General features: G+C 49.0%; 1 protein-coding gene across 2 annotated transcripts in view; it reads right to left on the reverse strand.

Annotated features, from left to right (window-relative positions):
* Positions 1 to 941: 941 nt before the first annotated feature.
* The window catches only part of CHST11 (carbohydrate sulfotransferase 11), a 261979-nt gene continuing 237643 nt past the window's right edge, over positions 942 to 25277 (reverse strand). The window contains exon 4 of one of the 2 annotated variants that reach the window (XM_012814188.2): positions 942 to 2099. In XM_012814188.2, the coding sequence (XP_012669642.1) occupies positions 1245 to 2099 (855 nt within the window). In that variant the 3' untranslated portion in view covers positions 942 to 1244. The remainder of the gene's footprint in view (positions 2100 to 25277) is intronic. The other variant, XM_003783289.3, reaches the window with a different exon arrangement.

Here is a 25277-nt window from a genome sequence, read left to right on the forward strand (position 1 = left end):
AGAGGGTGTGGATTTTGGCTGGAGATGGCAACAGGAGGCACTTAAGGAGTGTTCCCCTCCTTTACCCAAGGCAGACATTGCTAATCAATCACAGCACTTTCCCACATGGTGCCTGGAGAGAATGTTATGGGATTTAAAGGCAGATACTATCAATATATTAAAAGGGGTACATGATAGGAAACATTTTCACCATCTCATGTATTGGGCAATGAGCTTGAAATCACTCACCAAGTTAAGTGGCCTGCTTCAAGCATATGGCTTTCAAATTTGGGACATAAAAATGCAGATTTGTAGGGGTCATGAACCCCTGGGGTTGCTTATGAATAGCCCAAATCCCATGTAAAGTCCACGAATATCAGGGCTTTGCTAATTTTTGAGCTGGAGGCTGTGTGTCCACATAAAGCTTCTTGAGGGCCAAAACTATTGGGTTTGTTCAATGCTATATCTGCATGGCCTAGAATATAGTAGATGCTTAATAAATACTTGTCAAAAATAAAGCAATAGCCACTCCACCTTCACCACAACTGGCACTGCCAGTTAAACATTTCTGTAAAAAAAAAAAAAAAGCCTATTTTATCAGACTATTCATTCTGGTGAAAAATTTGCTATAATCAGCTCTCTCCTTGGGTTTAAAAAAAAAAAATCACATTTCTTTAGTGCAAGGAACTTTCAGGTTTGGCATTGGTTTGGAATGAGTCCCTTGCAAAGACACCTCTAAGTGCAATAGCAACCTATTTATTTCTAGCAGAAATTCAAGAACGGTGGCATTGGTACACATGACAATGGCTATTATCACATGACTCCAGGAGAGGTTAGGAAGGAGAACATTCATGCCCCCAAGTGAGCTGTAGCAAGCAAAGCACGAAACATAGATTTCTTCTGGAAAGACGTTAGGATTTTGCTGTCACAAAAAGAAATCTATAGAGACCATGTTTAAATAACTATAAATAATATTAATTAGAATTTATGGAATGCACAGTTCATGGAATTCACCAGAACACAAGGAAACCTTTGAGACAGTGTTGCAGTATTCACTTCTAAAAACAAGGACAACCCATCCTATTCCCCTGCAAAGACAGCTGCCCTTCCTTACGAAGGATTTTAAATAATTCTCACCATGCTGCTTGCAGCATCACCCCCAAAGAAATATTAATTTACAAAATAACCCAATATCCATATAATTCTTTTGACAAATAAAAATCTTAAATTAAAAAGCATGATTCTCTCCCCCTCCCCACCCCCTTTTATTCCAATTTCAGGTAGCTTGGCACTGAGTAATTGAACATTAAAAAATCGAGTTTGTAGACTTCGTATAGCTGCGTTTGGTGCTCTGAGCTGATGTTCTGGAAGAATTCTGTGGTCATTTCATCAGTAGTTCTCGTAGACTTTGCATAGGTGGGGAACTTCAGGTAGCTGCCCACTCCTGCCAGCTGCAGGACGTAGTTAGAATCTTCCTCCAGTGTCTCGTACTTGCCCACGAGGTCGTAGTGGATGTGGCAGGGGTGGCAGAGGGAGTAGACGGTTTGCCAATGCTCGTTGAAAGGCTCCTCCCGCTGGGTGTGCGGATCGATGAGATAGGCGACGAACTCCTCGAACTTGACGTCGTCGCCGCGGCGCAGGGCCTCCTGCGTGGCGTTCTTGCGCTGCCGTTTGATGATCTTGGTGCCATAGCGCTTGTGGAAGGAGGTGTTGTACTTCTGCGTGAACTTGTTGCGGTAGGCCGACACCAGCCTCTCGAAGGGCTCCCGGACGAACAGGAATTTCATGTAGCTTTTCAAGCGGTGGTTGATTTCTGGGATGCTGTACTGGTTCAAGGTCTTCAGGTTGGCGGAGACGTGCGCCTCGTTGGCTGGGATCTCCATGGGGTCGCTGTACTTGCCCCGCCCCGTCAGGACCATCATGATCCGCTTCCAGTTGGTGCAGGCCACCTTGGGGACGTAGCAGTAGATGAGCTCGTGATCCTCGTCCACCACTAAGTGCTTCAGGTCGCTGGGCGTCAGTACCCGCCGCTTGCGGCTGGTGGCGCTGTTGGCGCGGCACGTGTCTGTTACCTGGTCCCGTCGCATCTGGTGGAGAACGGCAGTGTTTGAGAGCTCCAGCTGCAGAGGGGACACAAGAGAAACCCGGGCTTAGTATGTGTCTGCAACATTTCCACTTGGCCGCAAAGGGGACCCTCAGGCCCCCGCCTCAGGATGGAAAAGGTGTCCTGCTCATCGCAGCTGGAGATGTGACCTAGGGGGCTCAGAGTCTAGGAAGCACCAGGGCAGAGCTGGCAGCCTCCCTCGAGGCTACAGGGAAATGCATGGGAAGATGTCCTTTAAATTCTAACAGCAAAGGTCTCTCCCTAGAAGCCACTTGTCCCCAGTTTGAACCAGACTCCCTAGGCCATCTGGAACAGGAAACCCAAGACCACTCTGCTTGGCTCTGCCACCGTCCTGGTGACTGGCATCTGGGGACTCAGAGGGCTTTATGGAGTTGAGGCACCCACTCCTAGCTTCAGTACCTCCACGGGCTCTTCATGAAGACGCAGTGTGGCCCTTTTCAATAAAAGACAATTAATATTAATTGCAGTTAAAGTTATAGAGAGGTAAGGGCCACCAGGGCTCTGGGGCTACAGGTGACACAGTCCCCTAGTTGCCTTCTGGCTCTGGGAACACGGCCCCCAAGCATATGTTGGTCATCTGAGTGGGTAGAGCCAACACTGGTGGCCATGCGTTCTGTTCCGAGTCCATGGAGAATCTTCCAGAATGTTCTTCCTCAGTGCCTAGACCCTCGCATTACTTTATCTTGCTAAGATTTTGCCACCAAGTCTGAAAGCCCAGGAGGCATGGGCACTTGATCAATCCAAATAGCTAGTGATGTCGTGAATGTACCAAGAAATGTTGCAAACAAGCTGCAACATTTCCGGATTTTCCCTCATGCACTACACCCATCAGGACACCGACACCCATATCTAACACTGATTGAACGCTCATTGTGCGCCAGGTCCTGTCCGAAATGTGTGCCATTGTGTGTCAGGTACTGCAAAACTCCCTCCAACCGCTTAAAAACCATTACATTAAACACATTAACTGCTATCAGTTACTGCAATCAGTAACCCAAGGGGTCGGTTTTATTATAATCCCCGTTTTATGGTTAAGCATCTGTCAGACACAACGGCCATGCCAATAATACTGATAACGATTTGCAGAGAGCATCCTTCCTCATTACCTCCTGGAAGCCCTCCCAACATTCCTAAAGCCATGCTGGTCTCGGGATTCTCAGGATTTCCATCGTCAGTGAGGAAACAGGCTGAGACAGGCTCAATGACTCCCCCAAGGTAAGTCCTTCTGTGAGAAGCAGAAGTATGACTCACACCAGATCTTGTGACCCCAGATCTATGCTTTTCACACCATTCTGACATAAAGCTTTGTCCCTGCTGAATATAAAGTACCATGAAGTGGGGGCTTTGCCTTTCCATGGCCATTTCTCCAGTGCTTGAAAAAAAATGCCTGCCACGTAGAAGATGCTTAGCTAGTTTATGTTGAGTGAATGAATGAATGACTCAATATATCTCTTTAGGGATCTACATAGCTCTTTGATATGCAAGTAGGAAGCCCTCTCTGTAGCTAAAGAGATTTCCTAATTGTTCATAGATATCAGAAAGTTCTTTATTAGAGTGTGTGCTGGGATGAGTAGTGTCCCTCCAACATTCATGTCTACCCAGAACCTCCCCAGAACCTCAGAATGTGACTTTGTAGGGAAACAGGATTTTTGCAGATGCAATGAGTTAATTTGAGTTATACTGGATTAGGGTGGCCCTAATCCAATGACTGGAGTCCTCATAAGAAGGGAAAGGGGAGACACAGAGACACACAGGGAGAATGCCCCGTGAGGGCTGAGGCAGAGCCAGGAATTGCCAGCCATCACCAGAAGCTAGGAAGAGAGGAGGAAGGGTCAATTCAGAGCGAATACGACCCTTTCAACACCTTGATTCCAGATTTGTGGCTTCTAGAACTGAGAGAGAATAAATTTCTGTTTTAAGCCACTCAGTTTACAGTAATTTATTATGGCAGCCTTAGGAAACTAATACAGGAGTCAGGTATTCAGTCCATAACGCTGAGCAAGTTCATAGTAAAGTATAAATGGGTAAGAGAAGATAACATTATATAAAATAAGGTTTTTACACAGAAGAATAAGGACAGTGTATTAGGGTACTAGTAAACAGGAAGAGGATGAGATTTGAAATCAGAAGACCTGGGGCTTGGTCTTGGACAACAGCTTTAATCTTCTGAGTCCCAGTTTTCTCATTTGAAAAATGGGATAGTACCACTTTCCCTGCAGGGGTGTTGATGAAATCAAATAAGGCATAGTTCAGCATTTAGTAAATAAGATCAAGTTGAGTGTAGGATTTGGACAAGATAAGGCACAAAGTAGGTGGCTCCTATGTAGGCAGTCTTTTATGAAAGCAGGAAAAAAGAAATCTCCCACCCTCCAAAAAAAGGCCAGGAACTGCAAAGAGAATTTCACCAGCTCTGTAATTCTGCTGCAGGTCAGTCCTTGGTTATTGAATTCAATTCATATTTATTTTAACTAGAAAAACTCTGACCTTTGCAAGTCATGAATTCTTAGCAGATGTATTCCTCACCTTAAGAGGAGCATTCATGGACCTCTTGGGCTTTTACGCAATGCCATTAAAAAAAGAAAAAGAAAAAAGTGTCCTGAAGGAAACAGAAGAACTGAGAAGGGAAGAGTGCCCATCAGTTTTGCCATTTTAATTTCTAAGGACAATTTAAGGCAATAAGTTACTAAGATGAGCAGAAGAAGAAGCCTCCCCCCACCAGTTCTTTTCAATGGGTGACAATTTCCTGGAATGCCCAGGGAGGTAGCATGCCAGTTAATATTCCATTCAGGACCACAAAGGCAGGAAAAATGGAACGATATCGTGGGATCATTTTATAACCAATTACAGAGGCAGAAAGTAACTCAGTGGCGCTTTAAAATGGGGTACTTGAGGTTTCTTCCTCTTCCTTTTCTTCTCCACAGCAGTTTTGGACCCAAATGGTAGGTCCAAATGAAAACACAAAATTAATAAAATTCTCATCCAGAACTCCAGACTTCTCGCGGTTCTATCTCTGGACTTCTTGAACTTTGGTTTATGAAATCTGGAATAAAGGCAGCTCTGGACAGATCAGAGGGCAGAGGCGAATTCTTTGCCATAAATGCTGAGATGGGGCAGGAGAGATTTCTGATGGCAGCCTGGGGTGTTCTACAAATCGCCACATTTGTTCACAGGACCAACAGCTTGTTAGAAATTGTGATCAAGAAAACAGCAGTTTTCAACTTAAAAAATGCAAACCTGGTTACATCACTTTTATGCTCCCCTGGTCTACGGGATGACATTCTTGTCCCCAGCCAGGGCTCAGAGGAGCTTTTGTAACTGTCCTTAAGTCTTCAGCAACTAACACGTTCCCTGAACAGTTTAAGACCTACCCAAGGGACCGACAGCTTTGGGACATCAGGAAGAGAAGGGAGTGAAGAAGACTCATTAATGAGGACACATCTGTCCACTTGTCACTGAATGAGAACACCAGTCTTTTCCAAACAAATTTTACCAATTTTACAAAGCAGGGATTTGTTGATCTGATAATTACTTGGGCTATGAAATCGACCTCTTTCTTCTCACACTTCCTTTCTTTCCCCTCTTCTTTTTTGTTCTTTCTCAAAAGGGTCTGAAGAGATTATAATAAAGGACATAAACTTGAAATTGAAAAAAATGAATATCTTAATATCATGAGGGGTGAGATTAAGAACCTCCTTGGATGGTGGGCTTCCTAGAAGCAGGGACAAAAGGGGAAATATGATTAAATTTCCTTGCTGTGGTTATCAGAAAAGGGAAACATTCCAAATTGGTGGAGTGGAAAAAGTCCACGATTTCAAAGGACTGAGAAAATGCAGTCAGGAGGGGAGATTCCTGGATTCAGTTTGCTTATGTTGGAGAATTTAGAGGGCTGCATTCTTCAGCTGACTGAATACTAATGTTACCATTCTCTTCCATCTAATGTCTACAGAACGCTTCAGTGCATATAGAACACTTTAACATACACTTTCTCATTTTATAGAACCCATGGGGACTTTTCCAGAGACTTCCAGAGCCTACTAAAAGAAACTTAATATTAGCAGACCAGTCCCTATTTCTAACCATGTGTCATTCTCTCCTGGGCTCGCTATGTGATGCCAGTGCCTCTCAAATTTTAGCATCTGTAAAAATCTCCTGGAGAGCTTTTTTTTTTTAAGACTTTATTTATTTATTTATTTATTTTTGGCCAGGGCTGGGTTTGAACCTGCCACCTCTCTCATATGGAGCCGGCGCACTACTCCTTTGAGCCACAGGCACCACCCCCTGGAGGGCTTAATGACACAAAAGTTTGCTGGGCTCTACCCCCAAAGTTTCTGACTCAGTAGGGTCAGGGATATGGCCTGAGAATTGGCATTTGGTTAAATAACAGAAGTTTGTTTCCTCACCATTCTGGAAGCTGAAAGTTCAAGACCAAGATGCCGGCAGGCCTGGTGTTCTCCAAGGCCTCTCTCCTTGGCCTGCAGAGGGCGCCTTTCCTGCTGCCTTCCCACAAGGTCAACCCTCTGTGCACACACCCCTGGTGAGTCTCTCTTCTTAGGAGTACTTCTGTCAGATTGGATTCGGGCTCTGACCGACCACACAGCTCCACTTTTACTTAATTGCCTCTTTAAAGGCCCTGTGTCTAAATACAGTCATATTCTGCGCTGCTCTGTACCCCCCAGAATTCAGCATAGAAATTTTTTGAAGGTCACAATTCAACCCATTACCCCAGGTGATGCTGCTGCTGCGGGCCTTGGGACCACACTTTGAGAACCACAGCTTTATACTATGTGGAAATGACTGTAATCTAACATCTTTCACCAATTCCCAGCTATTCTTAATTACAGAACATAGAACCCAGGTTCACCATCTGCTGCAAACGACTCCTAGATCCGCCCCCAGCCCCAGCCTCCAACTCCCTTCATCTCCCTTTGATCTCCCCAAAGTATAAATTAGGCCAGAGGAGGGCTGATTCTAGGAAACTGAACCTGGCCCCAGGCTCTGGGCTGTGTCCTGCATTCTCGTTTAGATGTCTATTTTTAATTTGGACATTTTAAAAAGGCAACCATAATTAGCTTAAGTACCAAATTTAGGGACCGTTTGAAAAAGTCTTTAAAATTTTACTACGTTTCGTCTTAAAAGGAAGAAGAGCTGGTTTCCCTTAAATTAAAACATCTCCTGTGGTGTTTGCAACCTCCCTCAGACATAAGAATCCACATGGGAGGAAGACCAGCAGCCCCATCTGACAGCCCGGCTCGGCCAGAGGAAGGGAAATGGACCCAGAGAACAAGGTTAATTTGGAAGCGTCAAGTGCCTAGGGGCTGTCTGAATCTGCCTTTAACAGTGGTTAGCACGGGCACAGCCTCAGTTTCTCTGCTTTAAAATCTGAACACAACCCCCTTCCAGCATGGCAGCTATAATATCATCATCTATGATGGCAGGGGAACAGGGGTACTTGAAGATCTAATCGGCTCTGATTCTATTACTTCTCCTTCTGGTATAGGAAATCCTCAGCTCCCCGGAATCACTAGTCATGAGGAATCACTCAGGAAACCACATCCACAGCAAAAACAGAGGCACACATTTATACACACTACCATTTAGTGAGCACTTACTACTACCAGCCACTGTTAATCCTCATGCTTTATGAGATCAGTGTCATTTGTGCTGTAAACTTACAGATGGGGAAACTGAGGCACAGGGGCAATAATTAACTTGCATAGCTAGAAAGTGGGGCTGGGCTTTGACTCATGCAGGCCGTGTCCTGAAGCCCAGGGGTCTGGAGACTCACCTGGGAGTTACCACCCCCTGGCAGCCACTGAAGCGATGGATCTCAACCCTGGCTGTTCACTGAGATCCCCAGGAAGCTTTAAACACCACAGAGGCCTGGGTCCCACCCCAGAGAACTGAAGTAATTGCTCTGGGTGTGGCCAGCTCTGCAGAGAACCACTGCTTCCAGGCTCCAAGGCCAGCAGCTATAAACTAAAGCAGACACTTGGAATTGAGTGTGATCTGGAGCAAATTTCACTTTGTTCCTTGTGGTGGTGGTGTAAGACGAGGGGCTTTTCATTCAGTAGGTCTAGAAGGCCACTGTTCTCAGACACCTTTGTGTGCATCCTTAAGAAACCATTATATATATTACAAAATGCTTAGAAATGCCTATGCTTAGGAAAGAAAGCAGGAAAAAACTGGGCTTTTAAAGGAGCAATCTGGTCTAAAACTTGCAAAATGTACAGGGTTTTGGGAGGCAGTGATTGCATGTTACTTGACTTTAACATTGCTGGGGAAAGTGGCTTCTTGGGATTTCAACTTGTCACTAGGGAAACACCTGTCCAACCACAAGGAGCAAAGACTAAATGCCTGCAGAAGCTTTCCCTGCCTTTCCAAAGCAAAAGTAAGCCGGCAAATCGCCATGGGTCAGACGCCTTTTGAGCCCTGAGATGAGGCAGGAGGTGCTGGGTGCCTGAGGCACCCCCTGGCCTCTGTGTGCAGCCCCAGCCTGGCCCAGCAGACACCAGCCCTGTGTGAATGAAGCCTCAGAGCCCCATCTTAACCTCGGGAGTTTTGTGGGCAAAAACAGAAGAGCAGAAAGGGGAGCCCAGGCCTTGCTGAGTGACAGGAAGGGTTCTTTCAGGCTAGTGATTAAAGTACTTTTTTTTGCATACCGAGTTCAAATTTGTTGACCTGGGTTAGGGTCACAAACCCAGATTTCCTCGGGAGTTGTCAGAGAATATGAATGAATGATGGAGGGCCCTTGCTCAGGACTGACCCTAACCAGAGAGTCTCACTGATATCGTCCTGGGGGATGGAGGACCTGGGCTTTGAAGGTGTCCCAATTTCTTGAGAGAAGCCAGAATACTATATTTTATGTGAAATCTCCATATTCTTAAATGTTAGCTGCAATTCATAACAATTTCTTCACTGGGGGGAGGGGGCTGAACCATCCCTGTCTGGGCTGAGGGGTGCCTGCAGGCACCAGCTGGTGTATCCCACAGGCATTAGAGGGTAGGAGGCAGGTGCCCACTTTTGGACTGCTCAGGTCCCCTCCACTGGGTTCCTCAGTGATGGAACCCAGGGAAACTGCAAAAGAAAAACAGCCAGATGGTGTAGGTCCCAAGGGCATTAGGAAAGCCCCCACCCAACCCCCACTGGAGAAACCACTGGAAACTCAGCTTTCCCTGTCCCCTCCCTGCTTCCCTTTGTAGTACTCCTCTCTTCTAATGTGTTTATCACAATTAACTTATTTTGCTTGTCTCTCCCTTCTAGAATGTTAACTCTAAGTATTCTTCAGTTTTTTGGTTCACTTTTATATGCCCAATCAAAGCGTTGTTGAACAAGTAAGTGAATGAATGAATGAATGACTCAGGATGGTTGTAAAGGTCACAAGATGGGTGATGAGGCTGTGCTGGGGCTTCCTGGTGCCCAGACTGGCAGTGCGTGGCCCCGTCTTCCCACAGTGGGCGTCTGGCTCAGAGCCTGCAGCTGCCGCACCAGAGCTCAGCATTGGCCCAGAGGCTGAAGGCCAAGAGACAAGAGTGGGGGCATCAGCTTTCAATGAGGGGAGGACACTGGCACTCTCCACCTGTCTGGTGAGTCCAGGAAACAGGAGGAGGAAAATCAAATCACGCTCTAGGGGGCAGGCACCAGGGGCTGCCCAGAAGGGCTTGGCCTAAGGCTGTGTGCCCCCGGGGATCCCTTTCCGCCCTGGCCAGGTGCAGCTGGAAGGGCTTTATTTACATCTCAGATCAGCTGGTTGGGTTTCCGGAGGCCTGGGCAGGGTGCCGGAGGGTGCAGGAACAGAAGCGGGGCTGCTGCCAAGCTGGACCAGCTTCCAGTGAATGATGGCCCAGAACAAAGACAATGGCAAGGAAGGGACGTGGCTCTCACACTGCTCGGGAGGCTGGATTTCCTGGGAAATCTAAGTCAGAGGGGCCAGCAGACCGTGCACCTGCTGATGCTTTGAGGCCCTCGGAAGTCACTGCTGGCAGAAGGCAGGGAGGAGGAAGAAGGCTCCTCTGGGCAGCTTTAATGGCTCACTCTTCTCCCAGCCAAGGAAGCTGGCAGCCTCCACCCACTGAGATGGCCTCACAGAGGGTGCTCTTGGGAGGCCGGAGTTATGACCCTCCAGGCTCTCCTGGCCGCCCCCTCCTTGAACCATTGACTTCATTGGCTCTCTTCCTGATTTTCATCCCAGAATATTCTACTTATAGTTTGCCCTCAGTCACATGAGTCCTTCACCTTAGTTTCCCCATCTGTAAAATGGGGACAACAATAGTGTCCACTTCTCAGGGTTGTCGTGAGGATTAAATGAGAACCTACAAGGTAAGCGCTCAGCACAGTGCCTGGCACACTGCAGGCACTCAGGAAGGAGTCATCGTAAACATGACACAGGGTTGCTTCCTCAGTGCCCAGCATGGCAGGCAGATTGTCCTGCCTTCTGCTCTCAGTAGAAGCAGCGTATGTGAGAACCACAGGGGGTATATGATGAAAAGGGGGTTCCCAGACGCCGCTCTGGGAAATTCTGACTCACAGGGTCTGGTCATCCTGGGAACCTGCTCTCAACGCTGCCCCTGGGTGGTTCTGCCAGGCCAGTTCTGAGGCTTGTGGTCTCTGTTTCATTTGAGAAGTGCTGATTTGGCGTCGCTTTTACATGAGTGGGTTTTGCAATTAACGCCGAACACATTTGTCATCTGCACAAAACGCCTGGCTCACGGTGGCTCAGTACCTCACTGACACAGAAGGAGAGTGACAGAAGCGGCAGCTGTTAGGCAAATTGGAGGTCTAAGGAGTAATTTTCTAGCTATAGAAAGATTAGCTATTAATATGTATTAACAGACTATAAGTACGCATGGAATTTCAGAATAACCGAACTCCGGATTGAAGACACCCAAAAGGCCTGATTTATTTCTAATCAAGTAGTAGGTTTCAACAACATCCCATTTCCCCATTGTTCCAATTGTACGCATGAACCACTAGGAAGAGGGGCTTCAATTCTGCACATTGTGTGTTTCCCACAGAGCATAAAGCTGGTCTTTTGCCAAGAGGAGAGGTAGAACGAGCTCTGCAGAGGGGGCCTCAAAGCCCTTTCCCATCTCTGCTCAGCAGACACCCTCTCAATAATCACCAACAAGCCTGGGGCCCCAAAGGAGCTGTTTCCACCACATTCACCAGTCCCCTTTGTCTCAAGCTGCCCCCTCCTGATCACAGTCACATCACCATGAATGATGTGCGCTCATGTCCCTCCTCCAGGGCTGCTGGGACGGGTCCTGGGTATCTTTGTGTCCCAGGCACTCAGGGCCCAATACTTGCAGGATTCAGAAAAGGGTGATAAGCTGTGGGCAACACATCAACGTCTCTGCAGTAGGAGAAGGTATTTTGGTTTACCATTTCGCTGCCTTTTTCCTTTCCTAAGAAGGAAAGCCCGTCTGCAGTCAGAAAGGGACAAGACACCTGAATTCATCAGCTACTTAGTGACAAACATAAGCACCTGGGCTGCTGCTCAGGCCACAACTGGGAATATATAGATAAATAAATCGGAGTCCCACAGAAATCACAGGTGGTGACCTGGAGCCCAGAGGTGAATGAGACACCCTTAAATTCATGACACCGAGGGTATACATACTCTTGTTTGCAGTGCTTTCAAATTATTTCACACCCCAAGTCCTTGGAACAGAGCTTCAGAGTTAGAAAATACCTACCGTTGCGATCACCTGACCCTACACTCTTGAGTTTCAGATGGCAAAATTGAGGCCCAGAGGTGGGCGCTCGCCCACCCCCTCACAGGAGACCACAGTGTGACAACTGAGACCCAACTCTCCCCACCTTTTGGTTGTGCTGCTGCACTGTGGAGCAAAAAGGAATTTTCTGCTTCCATCTACCCAGCAGCCCTTGTTGGGGGTGCAGGGATGGATTCCGGGACAGTGCAGGGGGCAGGCCCGCCAAGTGATGGGTGGCTGCAGTGACATCTCTGTGGCGCTGAAACGTCTCTGTGAGGGGGAAGAAAACATCCTTACTTCCTTCCACCACCCTCAGAGGAGCATTTCTGCAACACATGCGGAGTCATGATCAGTGGAAATTTTGAAGCCAAACAGGAGCAAGTGACCGATTTTATTATCTGGAATAAGGAACACGGAATAGGCCCCCCTGGCCGGCCTGATTTGGAAACTCATTAAAGAAAAGTGAGGCAAGACCTGGGGAAAGTCTTCACACACACACTTTTTTTTTTTTTTTAAATGACAGCGACCTTGCTGAAACTAGGTAGAAGAAACTTAATGAATTGATTTCATGATACAATTTTTATTGAAAATCAATGTCTCTCTGATTCCATTAAATAAATACTGAACAAAAACCGAGAGTATTTGCTATCAGTGAATAAAGGCTCACCCTGCCCAGGACGTCTGGGCTTCTGCTGACTCGAGCTGACAGGTGGGAGATCAGACCATGGACTGGGCAGACCCATCTGCTGGTGAATCTTGGCAACACCCCTGTTTAGCAGCATGACCTAGAGTCAATCATTTCTACCCTCTTTGCCTCAGTTTCCTCATCTGTGAAGCAAGAGTTGACAACACATACCTCACAGGCCGTCATGAGGTTTACAAGGATAAAGCCTACAAAGAATTCAGCTTATCCCCTGGCCCACAGTCATTCTTAACTGATATGCAGTTAATATTCACAGTTAAAAGTTCTTTCTCGTGGAAAATATAATATATCTTTGTTATATGGCTGTTTCCATGAAGGGGCAGCAGAGCAGAGGGTTCAGAACACAGACTCTGCAGCCAGAGAGCTGCCTGTGGACCTTGGACAAGTTAGACATCAATCTGGGCCTCAGTATTCTCATCTGTAAAATGGGCTGTTAACAGTATTGCTCTAAGGTTCTATGTGATGGTGCCTAGTGTGTTAGGGGTGCATCAATGACTGCCCCTGGCCCAGAAAAGTCCCTTTATCCTCTAGAAATTTAGGCCAATGTGGTAATGAAAGAAAGAGAATTCACATTCAGCTTCCCCAGTTAGACCTTTGCTGCCTAAGGTGTCAACAGGGAGGGAGAGTGGCTGATGTCCCCTTTCCTTTCACTTTCCCTGCCTTCTTTAGTTGGAGGCCAAAAAGTGACGAGTTCAGGAAATTCAGGGCTGAGGGAGAGAAAGGGCTCAGGTCTGCACACCCATGCCAGCTGGACCAGCCTTTCTGGCAGGCAGCACACTGTTGGCCTCCTGCTGAAAGTGCCTGCCACCTGCAGCTCCTGCTTCCCCCCAGGGGTTCTGGGGTGGGCAGTTCACCCCTCACCTGTGCCCAGCAGGCTGTGGACCTCCCAGTCCATTTCCATCCCCAGGAGAGACGCTGCAACCCGGTAACCACTCCGTACCTGGCCTCAATCAGCCAGTCTACTCCCAGTTACACAACCAAGCTCCTGGCTGAGGTGCTGGGGGAGCCCACTTGAATGCACAGTAAGATTTCAGGGAGAAAGCTTACGCTTACCAGGGATACAGATGAGGAAAGGGAAAGGTGACAATTTAGTGTGGCAGCTCACAAGTGCTGACCCAGGGTTGAGGTGTGTAGCTCAGTGGCCACGAGTCAGACTCCCAGATAGAGCCCCACCAGTTGTGAGCCCTGGGGCTTTTCCCAAGCCTCTATTTCCTCATCTGTAAAATGGGCCAAAAAGTATAACCTGTCTCAAAGGTGGCTATAAAGATGGGGTGAGGAGGGAGGGGCACGTGCCCTTGCACATGAGCTCAGGACACAGAGCGCATTCCGTCAGAAGGTGGAGTAAGGGTGAGGTCATACAGGCCAGGCGGCGCCCTTTCTTGGTGAGTGTTTAACTGACGTGCCGCGTGCTCACTGTGTACAGGTGCTGCAGAGGCAGGGAGCAGAAGTGATGGTCCAGCCTGGGAGATCAGGGAATGGTTTTCCTGAGAAAGGAGTGTCCATGCCAAGCACAGGAGAGCAGAAAGAGTGAGCTGGGCTAAGAAGAGAAGGCATCCAAGCAGGTAAAGGCGGGTGTAGGGGAGCAGCGAGCACAGACCCAGGCACGCGAGAGCAGGGCGCCTCTGCGGACTAGGATGCTACTAGGGAGGGATCGGTGGCTGTTTCTGCACAGGCTGTGTGCCCAAAGTCATAGGGCAGGCTGGTCACTGAGGCTGGATGTGCCTGCCGGGCCAGGAGGCTGCAGCACACCCCCGCCCTGGCCTTCCCGAGAGGAAGCTGTGCAGACATAATTACACCGGCTGAGTGAGGAAGGGCACTGGGAATCTTTTTATACACACTAAGTGGCATTCTTGGAGCCAAGGCAAAGAACAGAGGGGCACAGAAGAGCAAGTGGGGCCAGGGCCTGGGAGCAGGTTTTCATGAATGAATGTATTTTCTGTGGTAACTGAAGCCTCCGGGGAGGCCCCTCAGCTCCAGGGAACAAAGGCACCTGGTGACAGCCAGGGGCGGCTCCCCTTCCCAGGCTCCTCTTTCACCTCCCCCTGCCCAGCACATTCTCAGACCCGCCTGGTGGGGGACTCTCCCTCCTCTGGGGTCTCTCAATAGGCGGCAACAACAACATCTCCCTCTGTTGTCTGCTGGACTGCCCTGAGGAAGGCACTGGGAGAAAGGGTCAGTGTGAGGTTTGGAGTGAAGCAGAACAATCTAGTAGATTCTGGAATGGATCATTCATTAACTGGTCCCCAGGGTGGCCAGACAACAGAAAACTAAAAAGAAAACTAAAAATTCACCTACAGGCATCTAGTGGGTATCAGGCATCCCATTAAGGGCCTGACAGCTGTCCCCTCAGTCCATCCTCACAGGACCCTGAGAAGTGTTTTCTCTATTTTAAGATGAGCAAACTGAGGCTCAGAGAGCTTAACTACCTATAAATGGTGTTAAGGGGGGATCAGATTTTCTTTTCACAGATATTCCTGGCCTCACTTCTGTAAGGCACAGGGCACGGTTTCTGCCTGGTCCCCCGAAGCCCTATTTTGTTTCTGAGCCCCACAGTGAGGCTGCTTCCCACTACCCAAGGATGTGTTGACTTCTTCCTAGCTTTCACGCATCAGATCTTCAGGAGAGTTTACACACGACTTCTTGCACACCTACAGCACTGTTTGGGGAACTTAAAGGGATTCAAAAGACCTCTGGTCTTTCATGGACGCCTGGGTGGAGTTCAGAATTGACCCAGCCTCTCCAAGGGCTGCTCTCTGAGCTGCGCCTGGCCAGTCTAGACCAAGCAAAGTGCCCCCAGGCCAGGCTCCCAGGAGGCCACAAGAGCTTCCTGAGGTTCTAACATCAGGGTGCTGTCCTACTTCTCTGGGCTCTGTACCTCGGTCAGCTTGGGCCACTCTTCCAACTGGGCTGGAATCCAGATGGGCAGGGCATCTTCTCTGAGTGGTATAGGAATTTCTAACCAGAAACATCTGGAAATACATGGGATGAAGCCGGCTGCTTCGGGCGAATCTCCAGCTTACCCAGGCTGGAGGGACACTCTGAGCTGTGAGTCACTTGTCTTTTTTTGAGCATCGCCTTCTACAAAATGGCCCTCCTGCCTCTCTCTCGCTCGGTCCTGCCTTCTTTTCCTCCTTTCTCCCCTTCCATGGTTCCTTCCACTCAGCCCGGCACACTCAGGGCAGCTGAACTTCCTGTTCTTCCCCATGGAATGCTTTTCCCCCCAGACCTGCAGGGGCACAAGGACTTAGGGAGGACACTGGGGAAGGCAGGATTCCTGGAGGAGGAGAGAAGCATATTCTCAACTTCCCATCCTTGCTGCTCCCCTGGAATGTCCCACAGGAACCTCAAATGCAGAATGTCTACAAGTGAGTTTTCCCTGCCTCTTCCTGTGTCCTATCTCAGAATGACGCTGCTGCCTGCCCGGACACCCTGCCAGATACCTAGGCATCATTAGTCCCCACAGCTGGCCCTGCCCCCATCCTGACAACCTTGGCATAAACCACACCTCCTTGTGCCTGGATTGCTGCTGTCAATCCCCTAGTTTCTGGGCTCTAAACTTGCGTCCCTTCCAGACTAGAACAGAGGCTCAGATCACAGCTGCCACTCCGCTGGTCCTGTGCTTTAAGCCCTCAACGGTCTCCACTGCACAGGAGTGCAGACTCCTGGGCATGGCGTACTGGGCTCTGCCCACTGCTCAGCAGCCCCATCCCATGAGGGTCACCCAGTGGGTACGTGAGGCCCCTGCAATTTCTCCATTTTCTTGCACCTAAGGGGCCTACATAGGCCTGAGTCCTCTGCCCCCAAGTTTCTCTCCCCATTGCCCACTCTCCTCCTCCGCTAACTCCTAGGGGCCTTTCAGAACTTTCCATTTACCCATTGCCTTCACCCCCAGGCTCAGGTCTCAGGTCAGCACCTTTTCTGATGTTCTGCCAGTGACCAGGCCTCCCTCTCTTATAGCACATGGTATCATTATTCTTGTTACTGTTGTTGCTGTTATTACTAACAACACAGCTACCGGCACCACCAGAAGAACGAATATATTTGCAGTGCTATGTGCCAAGCATTGTTCTAAGCGTTTGCTGTGTAGTAACACATTAAGTCCTATATCAGTCCTACAAGGTAGAGACTTATTATCTTCATTTTATGCATGAGCTGGCTGAAGCCCAGAGAGGCACTAAATTTTTTTTTTTTTAAAGAGACAGGGTCTTGCTTTGTCACCCAGGCTAGAGTGCAGTAGCACAGTCACAGTTCACTGCAGCCTCTAACTCCTAGGCTACAGTGATCTTCCTGCCTCAGCCTCCTGAGTAGGTGGGACTACAGGCAAGCACCGCCACTCCTGGCTAATTCTTAAATTTTTTGTAGAGACGGTCTCACTGTTGCCCAGGCTGCTCCTCCCACCTTGGCCTCCCACAGTGCTGGGATCAGGGAAGAGCCAATGCACTGGGCCCAGAGAGGCACCAATTTAAGTCACAAAGCAAGCAAGTGGTGGAGTCTGGATTTGAACACGGGCAGGTGGACACAGGAACTTACTCCCTCCTCACAACATACTGTAACCATCTGTTTACCTGTCTCACCCCACTTCGGCTCCTTAAGCACTGGGACTATGCCTTGCCCATCCTGGCAGCCCCTGAGCCCCACCCCCTGGGCTGAGCACCGGGCCTGCCAGAGCAGGGGCTCAACAACCGTTTGAGGAGCACAAGCAAACCTGGAGGTTTTGTAGTTTGTCTGGATAGGTCCACATGGTGCCAGCAGGGCCCAGGTAAACAGCAATGACTATGACACAGAATCACTGCAGCATTTATCAGACAAACACACAACCCTGCCCCCAACTGTCCTCCTCTGGATCTCATCAACTGCCTTTTGTCTGTATTTTCCTGCTCCCAGGAAGTTGGGTGCCACCCCCTCACCCCAGGGGCATGTGACTGAGCACCTTCCAGGTAAGGTGGCAGGTGGCAGAATCCCATGGGATGGAGGATGGAATGAACCAGAGACAGGAACCCAAGGTCCTTGTCTCTCCCCCAGCAAAGGAAGAAATATGGAGGCTGGAGCACCGCACCCTACCCCGTTTTCTAGATGTAACTGCGTTTAGGGTGGGAGGAATGGCAGCTGCTTGAGTTAGAATCTCAAGGTCAAATCCTGCCCTTGTTCACTGCATGACCTTGGGCAAGTCTACCTCTCTGAACCCCAGTCTCTGCATCTGTAAAATGGGCCCAGGGTGAGGTTTAACTGAACGCCATTCATCAAGTGCCCGCACAGGGCCTGGAATTGCTGGCCCTTCCGGAGAAGTCTTGCTCCTAGTCAGAGCAGGACCAAACCTGAGACTAATCATTTTCTTTCTTATGGATTTTGGGGCTGGATTTTCCTTAAGCAGCTCCATAGCTCCAGTTACCTTGAAATACATTTTAAAAAATAATCAAATAAATTGAAAGGCATGCCACTTCTGCAGAGAAGCGTGAAGTCTTCTGGCCCTGTGTGGACCTCCCCTGGCCCGCTCAAGTGGCACTCACCAGGTGCCTCTTGGCAAGTGGCTCCACTGGCAGGCATGGCCTTCACGGCCTTCTCCACCGCTTGTCTCAGAGATGCTGGCACACTGAGGGTCCTGCTGCATCCTTTAGACTGAGACCCAGCTACAGGCTATGGAGAGAGCTGGTGGTGGCAGGGAGGGAACACAAGCTCACATTCCCAGGCAGCCCCTACGGGTGCTGGTGCCTCATGGGCACTTTCGCCAGGGCTGGGCTTTGGGGGCGTGGCGGCCATCCAGGCACCATCAGAGGCTCAATACTGCTCCCCCAGCTGGCTTCGAAAAGAAACTAACCCTAAATCCACTTCTTCCTACAGTTGGGCCTCAAATGTAGAGCTCCCCTCCTCCCGGGCAGCACAGATAAGATCAGTAGAGCCAACCAGTTTCTCCAGTTGGAATTCTGGGTCTGCCACTTACTTAACTGTATGACCTCAGGGCAAGTCACTTGACCTCTCTGTGCCTTAATTTCCTCATCTGTAAGGGTGGGAGTACTGGCCTCACAGAATATTGTAAAGCTTTCTTCTGAACGCCTGGAACATAGTGTGTGTGACAGTGCTGGGTGTTACTCTCATGGAGTGACCCTAGTATAGCATTCAGTCCTCTATGGCAGGTGGGTAGGGGCCAGGGTTGGACACACAGGAACTTGCTGGGATTGAAGGTGTCTCCAGAATCAGGCAAGGCCCTCTCATGCATAGTCAGTGTTACTTCTTCCCACAAAGGCCTTACAAATATCTGCTTTCTTCTTTCTTCCATTCCATGGGGGCATCTTGGATCTACTTGGGAGATCTTTTCCCTGTGGGGTCTGGAAAGCAGGACCCCAGATCTTACATCAGGCAAAGATCAAAGCCTGGCCCACTATAGGTACATGCAAGACACTCCCACCTGTCACCTTCTAGTTAAAGAGCCTGGTGGAGGCACAACATTGTAAAGAGCACATACTCTGGAGACGAGAGCTGTGTGACCTTGGACACGTCCCTTCACTGGTCCAGGCCTCAGTTTCCCCATCTCTAATGGGGCTGGCTGTAACTCTCTACATGGGAGTGCAGCGTGAGGATGAAGCAAGACGATACACTCTGGGTACAAAGCACAGGCTGGCGCCCTCTGTGAGGCCCAGGTGTCAGGAAGTAAGTGCAGAAGGGTACTTAATACACACTTAGTTCCAGAAAGAAAGGAAGATTCCAGTTCCTATGTCACTGCAAAATAAATCCGCATCTGTTTCGCCACTGGGCCTGCTAAGTGGTTGGGACACTGGGGAGGAAGAAGTCAAATGAGACCTGGTCATGGAGGGTACTGATAGGCCTCGTAAGCTGCCTGGGCACAGCAGATGCCCCCGTGACAGTGACACCCCTATTCCCGACTGAGCTCAGGTTTTGATGTGGCCACTCTGATAGGAGTGCTTTCAGGTGGCTGGTCCCCCAAAGGCACTTTACTATCTAGTACGGGGCATGACAGGCCCTCCTCCTGCTACCCCACCCTAGGCCTTCGGAGGATGGGCTGGGGAGAGGGGAAGAGATGGGGCAGACCCAGAGATATGGCAGTAAGGTTTAGCTCAAATGTAACGTTCAAATGCAATGAAAGGTGAATTTTTAAAAAGTAAGTGAAATCCAATGATGGTTTTTAGGTCACCTACAAATACAGCCCTTGCAGTCAACACTAGTGAAAACATGCCATGAGTCTTTTCCAGCCAAGGGCTGGGGAGACTCTGAGGGGAATGGGCATCACCGTTTCCCACCTTCCAACAGTGCCCATGTCCTCTCAAGGAGCCCTGCTGGGTTCTGGCTATGGCATGTGGCCCAACATGGCCCAACAGGGAACAAGCTATTGGCACAGCCCTGGTCACAACAGGGTACAAACCCGCCTCCCCCTGCCCCCACTCCTGAACCCCCATCCATGCATGACATGCACCAGAACAAAACTTTCAGCCACGAGTAGCAGTCCAGTCCTCTTCCTTGGGGGAGCCAAGCATAGCTGTGGAGCTGGTCCTATTCCCCTGCCTTTGACCAGATGAGAGGACAATGAAATATGTAGTCTGCCATCACTGCTGACTACCCGAAAACTCCAGCGAAGGCCAGTCTGCCTGGCTGGCAAACCGTGGTGGCAGGCTCCACATCTGTCTCATTCACAGTTGTCTCTGACCCCCAGCACAGTGCCAGGCACTTCAAGACTATACAGTCTTTGAAGGCGGCCACAGTTGCACTTATTCGAAACCACATTTTGAAACCATTTCATGGATAGACATCACCTGGGGAAGGGAAGCGAACTAACAACTAGGAAACATACTTGGTGCCAGAAACCTGACACAATGTATCCCGAATCTCTTCCACCCTGAGAGGGAGATGTGCTCAGCTCCGATTCACAGATGAGCACACTGAGGCCCAAAGAGGGCCTGAGTTCTTGGTCCTGAGTCTTGGGGTCAGACGGGCAGGGCACTAGGGTTGACACCCAGGTTACTTGCTCTTCTAAAATGGAATGTGGCCTTAGAGTCTCAGCCCTTGAGCCCATTTATAAGACAGAGGATGCCAGGTTCTTCCCACCTCTCCTCCTGACCCCCCAAAAATCAAACCAGGAGAAGCCTTCTAGCCCAAGTGGCATTATTTCCTAAGGTCTCAGCATTGCAGAGGAGCCACCAGCCCATATAGGCTCCAGGATAACACAATCTCTTCGGTGTGCCCCTTTGCGCTTTGGTTCGCTATGGACTGAACTTCCCATATGGTTTGCCAGAGGGAATGTCCCTGTTTGGCCTGTGCTTGTTTTCCAGGGCAGAGGCAGCTGCCACCAGTGATAGACACATGCACCCTCCATGCCCTCGCCTACGCCTGTGCAAGCAGAGAATCATCCTTCCAAGGGGGTTCTGCTCAGTCTCGTGCTCTTTGGTGTGGGAGGAGACAGCCAATGTCAAGTCACTCATAAACAGGGACAACTGGCCTTAGGAAGACAGTTTGCAAGAGAAATGCAGACGGCCACATTCGGGACACTCAGCAGCTGCTGCAGCCCAGTGCAGAAGATAAAATGGGCATCTGTGGGCTGGCTTTGACAGCCAGGCAGCTGCAGAAGTGCTTCTGAGCTGTTAACTACCCCGCGGCAGGGACCAGGGTGCTGCGGGGTGGCGGGGATCAGACTGTCTGGCAGCTGCAAGCCAGGAGTCAGGGGAGCTGTCCGGGGGAAGGGCTGTACCTTGGATTCACCTGTCACCCACGCACAGGGATGAGGGAGCAGAAGCCAATCCTCTAACTATTTCTTTCCAAAGCAGAGGACACAATGAGTGATGATGTTATACTCTGGACTTGGGACTTTCCTTTCTTTCTTTCTTTTTTTTTGGGGGGGGGGGGAGAAGACAGAGTCTTTCACTTTGTTGCCCTCAGTAGAGTGCCATTGTGTCACAGCTCACAGCAACCTCGAACTCCTGGGCTTAAGCCATTCTCTTGCCTCAGCCTCCCCAGTAGCTGGGACTATAGGCGCCCGGGACAATGCCTGGACATTTTTAGAGATGAGGTCTTCCACGGGCTTCCAACCCATGAGCTCAGGCAATCCACCTGCCTCTGCCTCCCAAGTGCTGGGATTACAGGCATGAGCCACCATGCCCCAGCTGGACATGGGACTTTTCACAGGCTCCTCCCTCTACCTGAAATGTCCTCCCACAGGGGGTTTTGCTCAAGGGGACAAAGCACATAAGACAAGAGGCCAGTTTGGCCTTCTCCGGTCTGTCAGTCATTCCAGCCCCATGTCTGTGTCCGTCAGCTCATCTCAGCCTCTTCGTCTCTCTCTTTTTCTCTCGGTTGCTATAATTCTTAAAATAATTCTAGAAACTAATGGCAATAATTAGAGGAAAACAATAAGAGGAAAATAAAAATCCTCCCGAGCTGCCATTAACCAGAGGTAATTATTATTCATGGTTTGGTATGGTTTTCCAGCTTTTTTCAGATGCTTTAATTGGTATTATACTGTTTTGTAACTCACATTTTCCCATCCAACAATTCTCTGGGAACAAAGACAGCATTGCTGTAACTGGCCCTTGAGGAGGAAGACAGCCCAACCCTTGAGGCTGCTGACCTTGGACTGTCTCCTTTCTGCTGACGTGCACACCCATGGCGGTCCTCACTCCCCACCCCTTCATTCCCCCACCCCGTGTTCTCCAGAGATTCTAAGAGCTGTGGGACCCAGGAGGGCAGGTGGGGCCTCAGGACAACGATCAAGGCCCTGAGTTCAGGATTCCAGGGGGCCCCACAGTTGAACAAGAGCCACAAGAGCACACTGCAGTCCTCAAGACCAGATGCCAGCACTTCCCACAGGGGCACTCTGAGCAATGAGCCATAATACGTAGTGGAGCTGGGAAACCCGTCACAACCTCCGAAGTTATGGCTGAGTCCTGTCTGAGATCCCCCCTCTAACTCCTTGCTGCCAAAAGAGAACACACAGGTGATGCAAATTGATGTCAGCAACTTTTTTTTTTTTTAAAGTAGAGGATGCTGGAATTGAAAACAGAGTTTCGTTATTCCAGATGCTTCTGAACAAAAAAACTGCGTGCCCAAGTGTGCATGCTGACTGTGGGCTGGCCTGGCTTCTTCCTCTTTTCTTTTTGACTGAAATCCACCATCGTTTCTCAGGACTTTGCCTTAAAGTAGTCAGAGTGTTGGGGAAGTTTTAAGGCCAAGTCTGAAGAGATCAGCCAATCAGTTCTGGAAGAAGACTTCAGAATAGCCATTAATTATAGTCTCTAATTATTAATTTTTTAAAAATATTTTTAACTCTTTTAACTTAATTTTTACTAAATCATAACTGTACACATCTCTAATTATGTCTAAAGGAACCATGTATCTAATTAAAGCCATGGGCCATGACAGGGAAGAGATGATTCTTTAGACGGAGAGACCCGAGAAATAGCAGCTGTCTTCTTCTTATTTTTATAGCTACTGTTTGTTAACATCATGCTATGTCTAGAACCCACCAACTCTTTCAATACTGGATTGTACCCCCCGACATCCTGGGAGGCACAGCTGCCTATCTGGATCTGCTTCCTCCTCCCCTGTGCCTGGTAGAGTCTAACTTGCTTGCCAGGCCCCAGGTCCTGGGGGGACCTTATAAGCAGGTTAGGGACCCTGTTCTCCTCCTTTGCAGTGTGTCCTGTGACCACCTGCTGGGTCCTCCCACCAGTCCAAAAGCTCCCTGTGGTCAAGGAGCTCATTTGCCATTTTCACTGTGGTGTCCCCAGCATCTAAAACACTGCTGGGCACACAGTAGATGCTCAATAAACACCTGTTGACTGACCAAAGGGGACTAGAGAATGAAGTATTTCTCCCTTGGGTTCTGAGTCCAAACTCGAAAGCACTGGATCAACCCATTCATTTGATAAACATTTAGGAACATCTATGTGTGTCAGTTGGGAGACTGGTTGGTTCAGTTCCATCGCTTCTACTCCATCACTGACCCAGACTCTTCCTCCCAAGGTGTGGTGGATGTGCCTTCCCAGAGATCTGCTCACCTGGGGCATGTCCACTCCCACCATCCCTCTCTCTGGCTCCACAGCCCACAGAGATGGGCTTTGAAGGATAAACTTTCGTTTGTATTCGTTTAACTTTAGGCACCCGAGCAGATGGACAACCTCCTTGGCCTTGCTGCCTGCTCTTGGCTAGGTCAGCACATTCATTCCTCCTCCAAGGTCTGAGTGGGATGAACTTGGAGCAAGGTTTGGCCTTCAGGGGTGTTGAATATAAGATCCTGAGGGGTACAATACAAAGTTTGATCAATCAAGGCCTCAGGAACCCCCAGGAAATGGCAAAGGGTAGGCACCATTCCTTCTAGAAGGTTTCAGTGTTCCATCGCCTCAACAGCTCAGCCACATTGTCACTTTTCTAGAAAGTTTAAAAATGTAATTTTCCCTGTCTGAGCAAGAGGGAGACCCTATCTCTACCAAAAATAGAAAATCTAGCTAGGCACTGTGGCTGGCACCTCTAGTCCCAGCTACTCAGGAGGCTGAGCCAAGGGGATTGCTTAAACCCAAAAGTTTGAGATTGCCGTGAGCTATGTATGATGCTGTGGCACTCTACCCAGGGCTATAGAGTGAGATCCTGTCTCCAAAAAAAAAGTAATTTGCAATTGTTATGACTGTACCATCACTGGGGCAGAGGTGCCCAAATAAATTCCTATTCCTTTGATCCTTGGAGACTCACCTGTTCACAATTACACTGGAGACCTAAGGCAGCTTGGCAGGACACACAAAACTGCCATGTGGGCAAAATCATCCTTTATAATGATAGTAACCATTTGACATGTCACAGACTTGTCCCTAATGTGTTCCCAATTCCATGCACCAAAATTTATCTGCCTTACATCCTACTGTTTCAGAACCTTGAATTCTGCTAGACAGATGAGACTGTTCAGATCTATTAGACCTTGCCAGTGGGTTCATTAGGCAGTGTATTCTAATCAGAAATGCTAGCACATCTAAGCCCAGTTAAAATATATGTCTAAGAGATTCCTGAGAAAGTACATCCTAATGTCTCAGCCCAATTGCAGGTTTATAGCAACTTTAATGCCCCTCAAATGCTAGCACACCCCATCCCAGCCTATTATACCAACAGACCAGGCTGGCCCTTTCCAGAAAACCACATTCTAGAGGGAGGGCTACTAAGCTCCTCTGTCTGTAGGGAGAAAAGGGTAGGCAGATGCAAGCCATCGCTTTTGTCCATTTCCCCATGGCCCACCACCAATGGGACATTCCTGCTTGCTTTGTGGAAAGGGTCTATTTTTAGCTTCTAGTACCAGGTACCAATGACAGGCCTCTGGTTTATACCACACCCTTTTAATGACAACCCCCTCAGTTCTCCATTTTAATCAGCTGACTTGTTTTTCTCTTTGAACATGCTCAGTAGTCGGTCCAGGGCCTACTTCAAGCTTGGGCCCTGTCCCAGGGGATGTACCAATATGGTCTTCACTGGTCAGCAGAGACCACCCCCAATCCAATCTTTATGTGGCATGTCAGAAGATGAAAAGGACAAAAATTACCCTTGAACTTTGAAGCTGGACCTAAAGCAAAGGATTACGGAGTCTCTGGTTACATATTTTGCTGAAGCTAGATCAGACACTCAGATCCCCTTACGAAATAGGAAATGTTTCTCTCTGCTGTCCCGGAGGAGGCATATTCCAGGCCTTTTGTCAACAGAGGCCTGGCTGAGGATGGCTTTACCATAGCTACTGTTCTTGCCAATCCTACTCCACTGGCTCAAGAGATGGACAAGAAGG

This window comes from Otolemur garnettii, unplaced genomic scaffold (genome assembly GCF_000181295.1).
Source record: "Otolemur garnettii isolate 467f Iridium unplaced genomic scaffold, OtoGar3 scaffold00007, whole genome shotgun sequence".
NCBI lineage: Eukaryota > Metazoa > Chordata > Mammalia > Primates > Galagidae > Otolemur > Otolemur garnettii.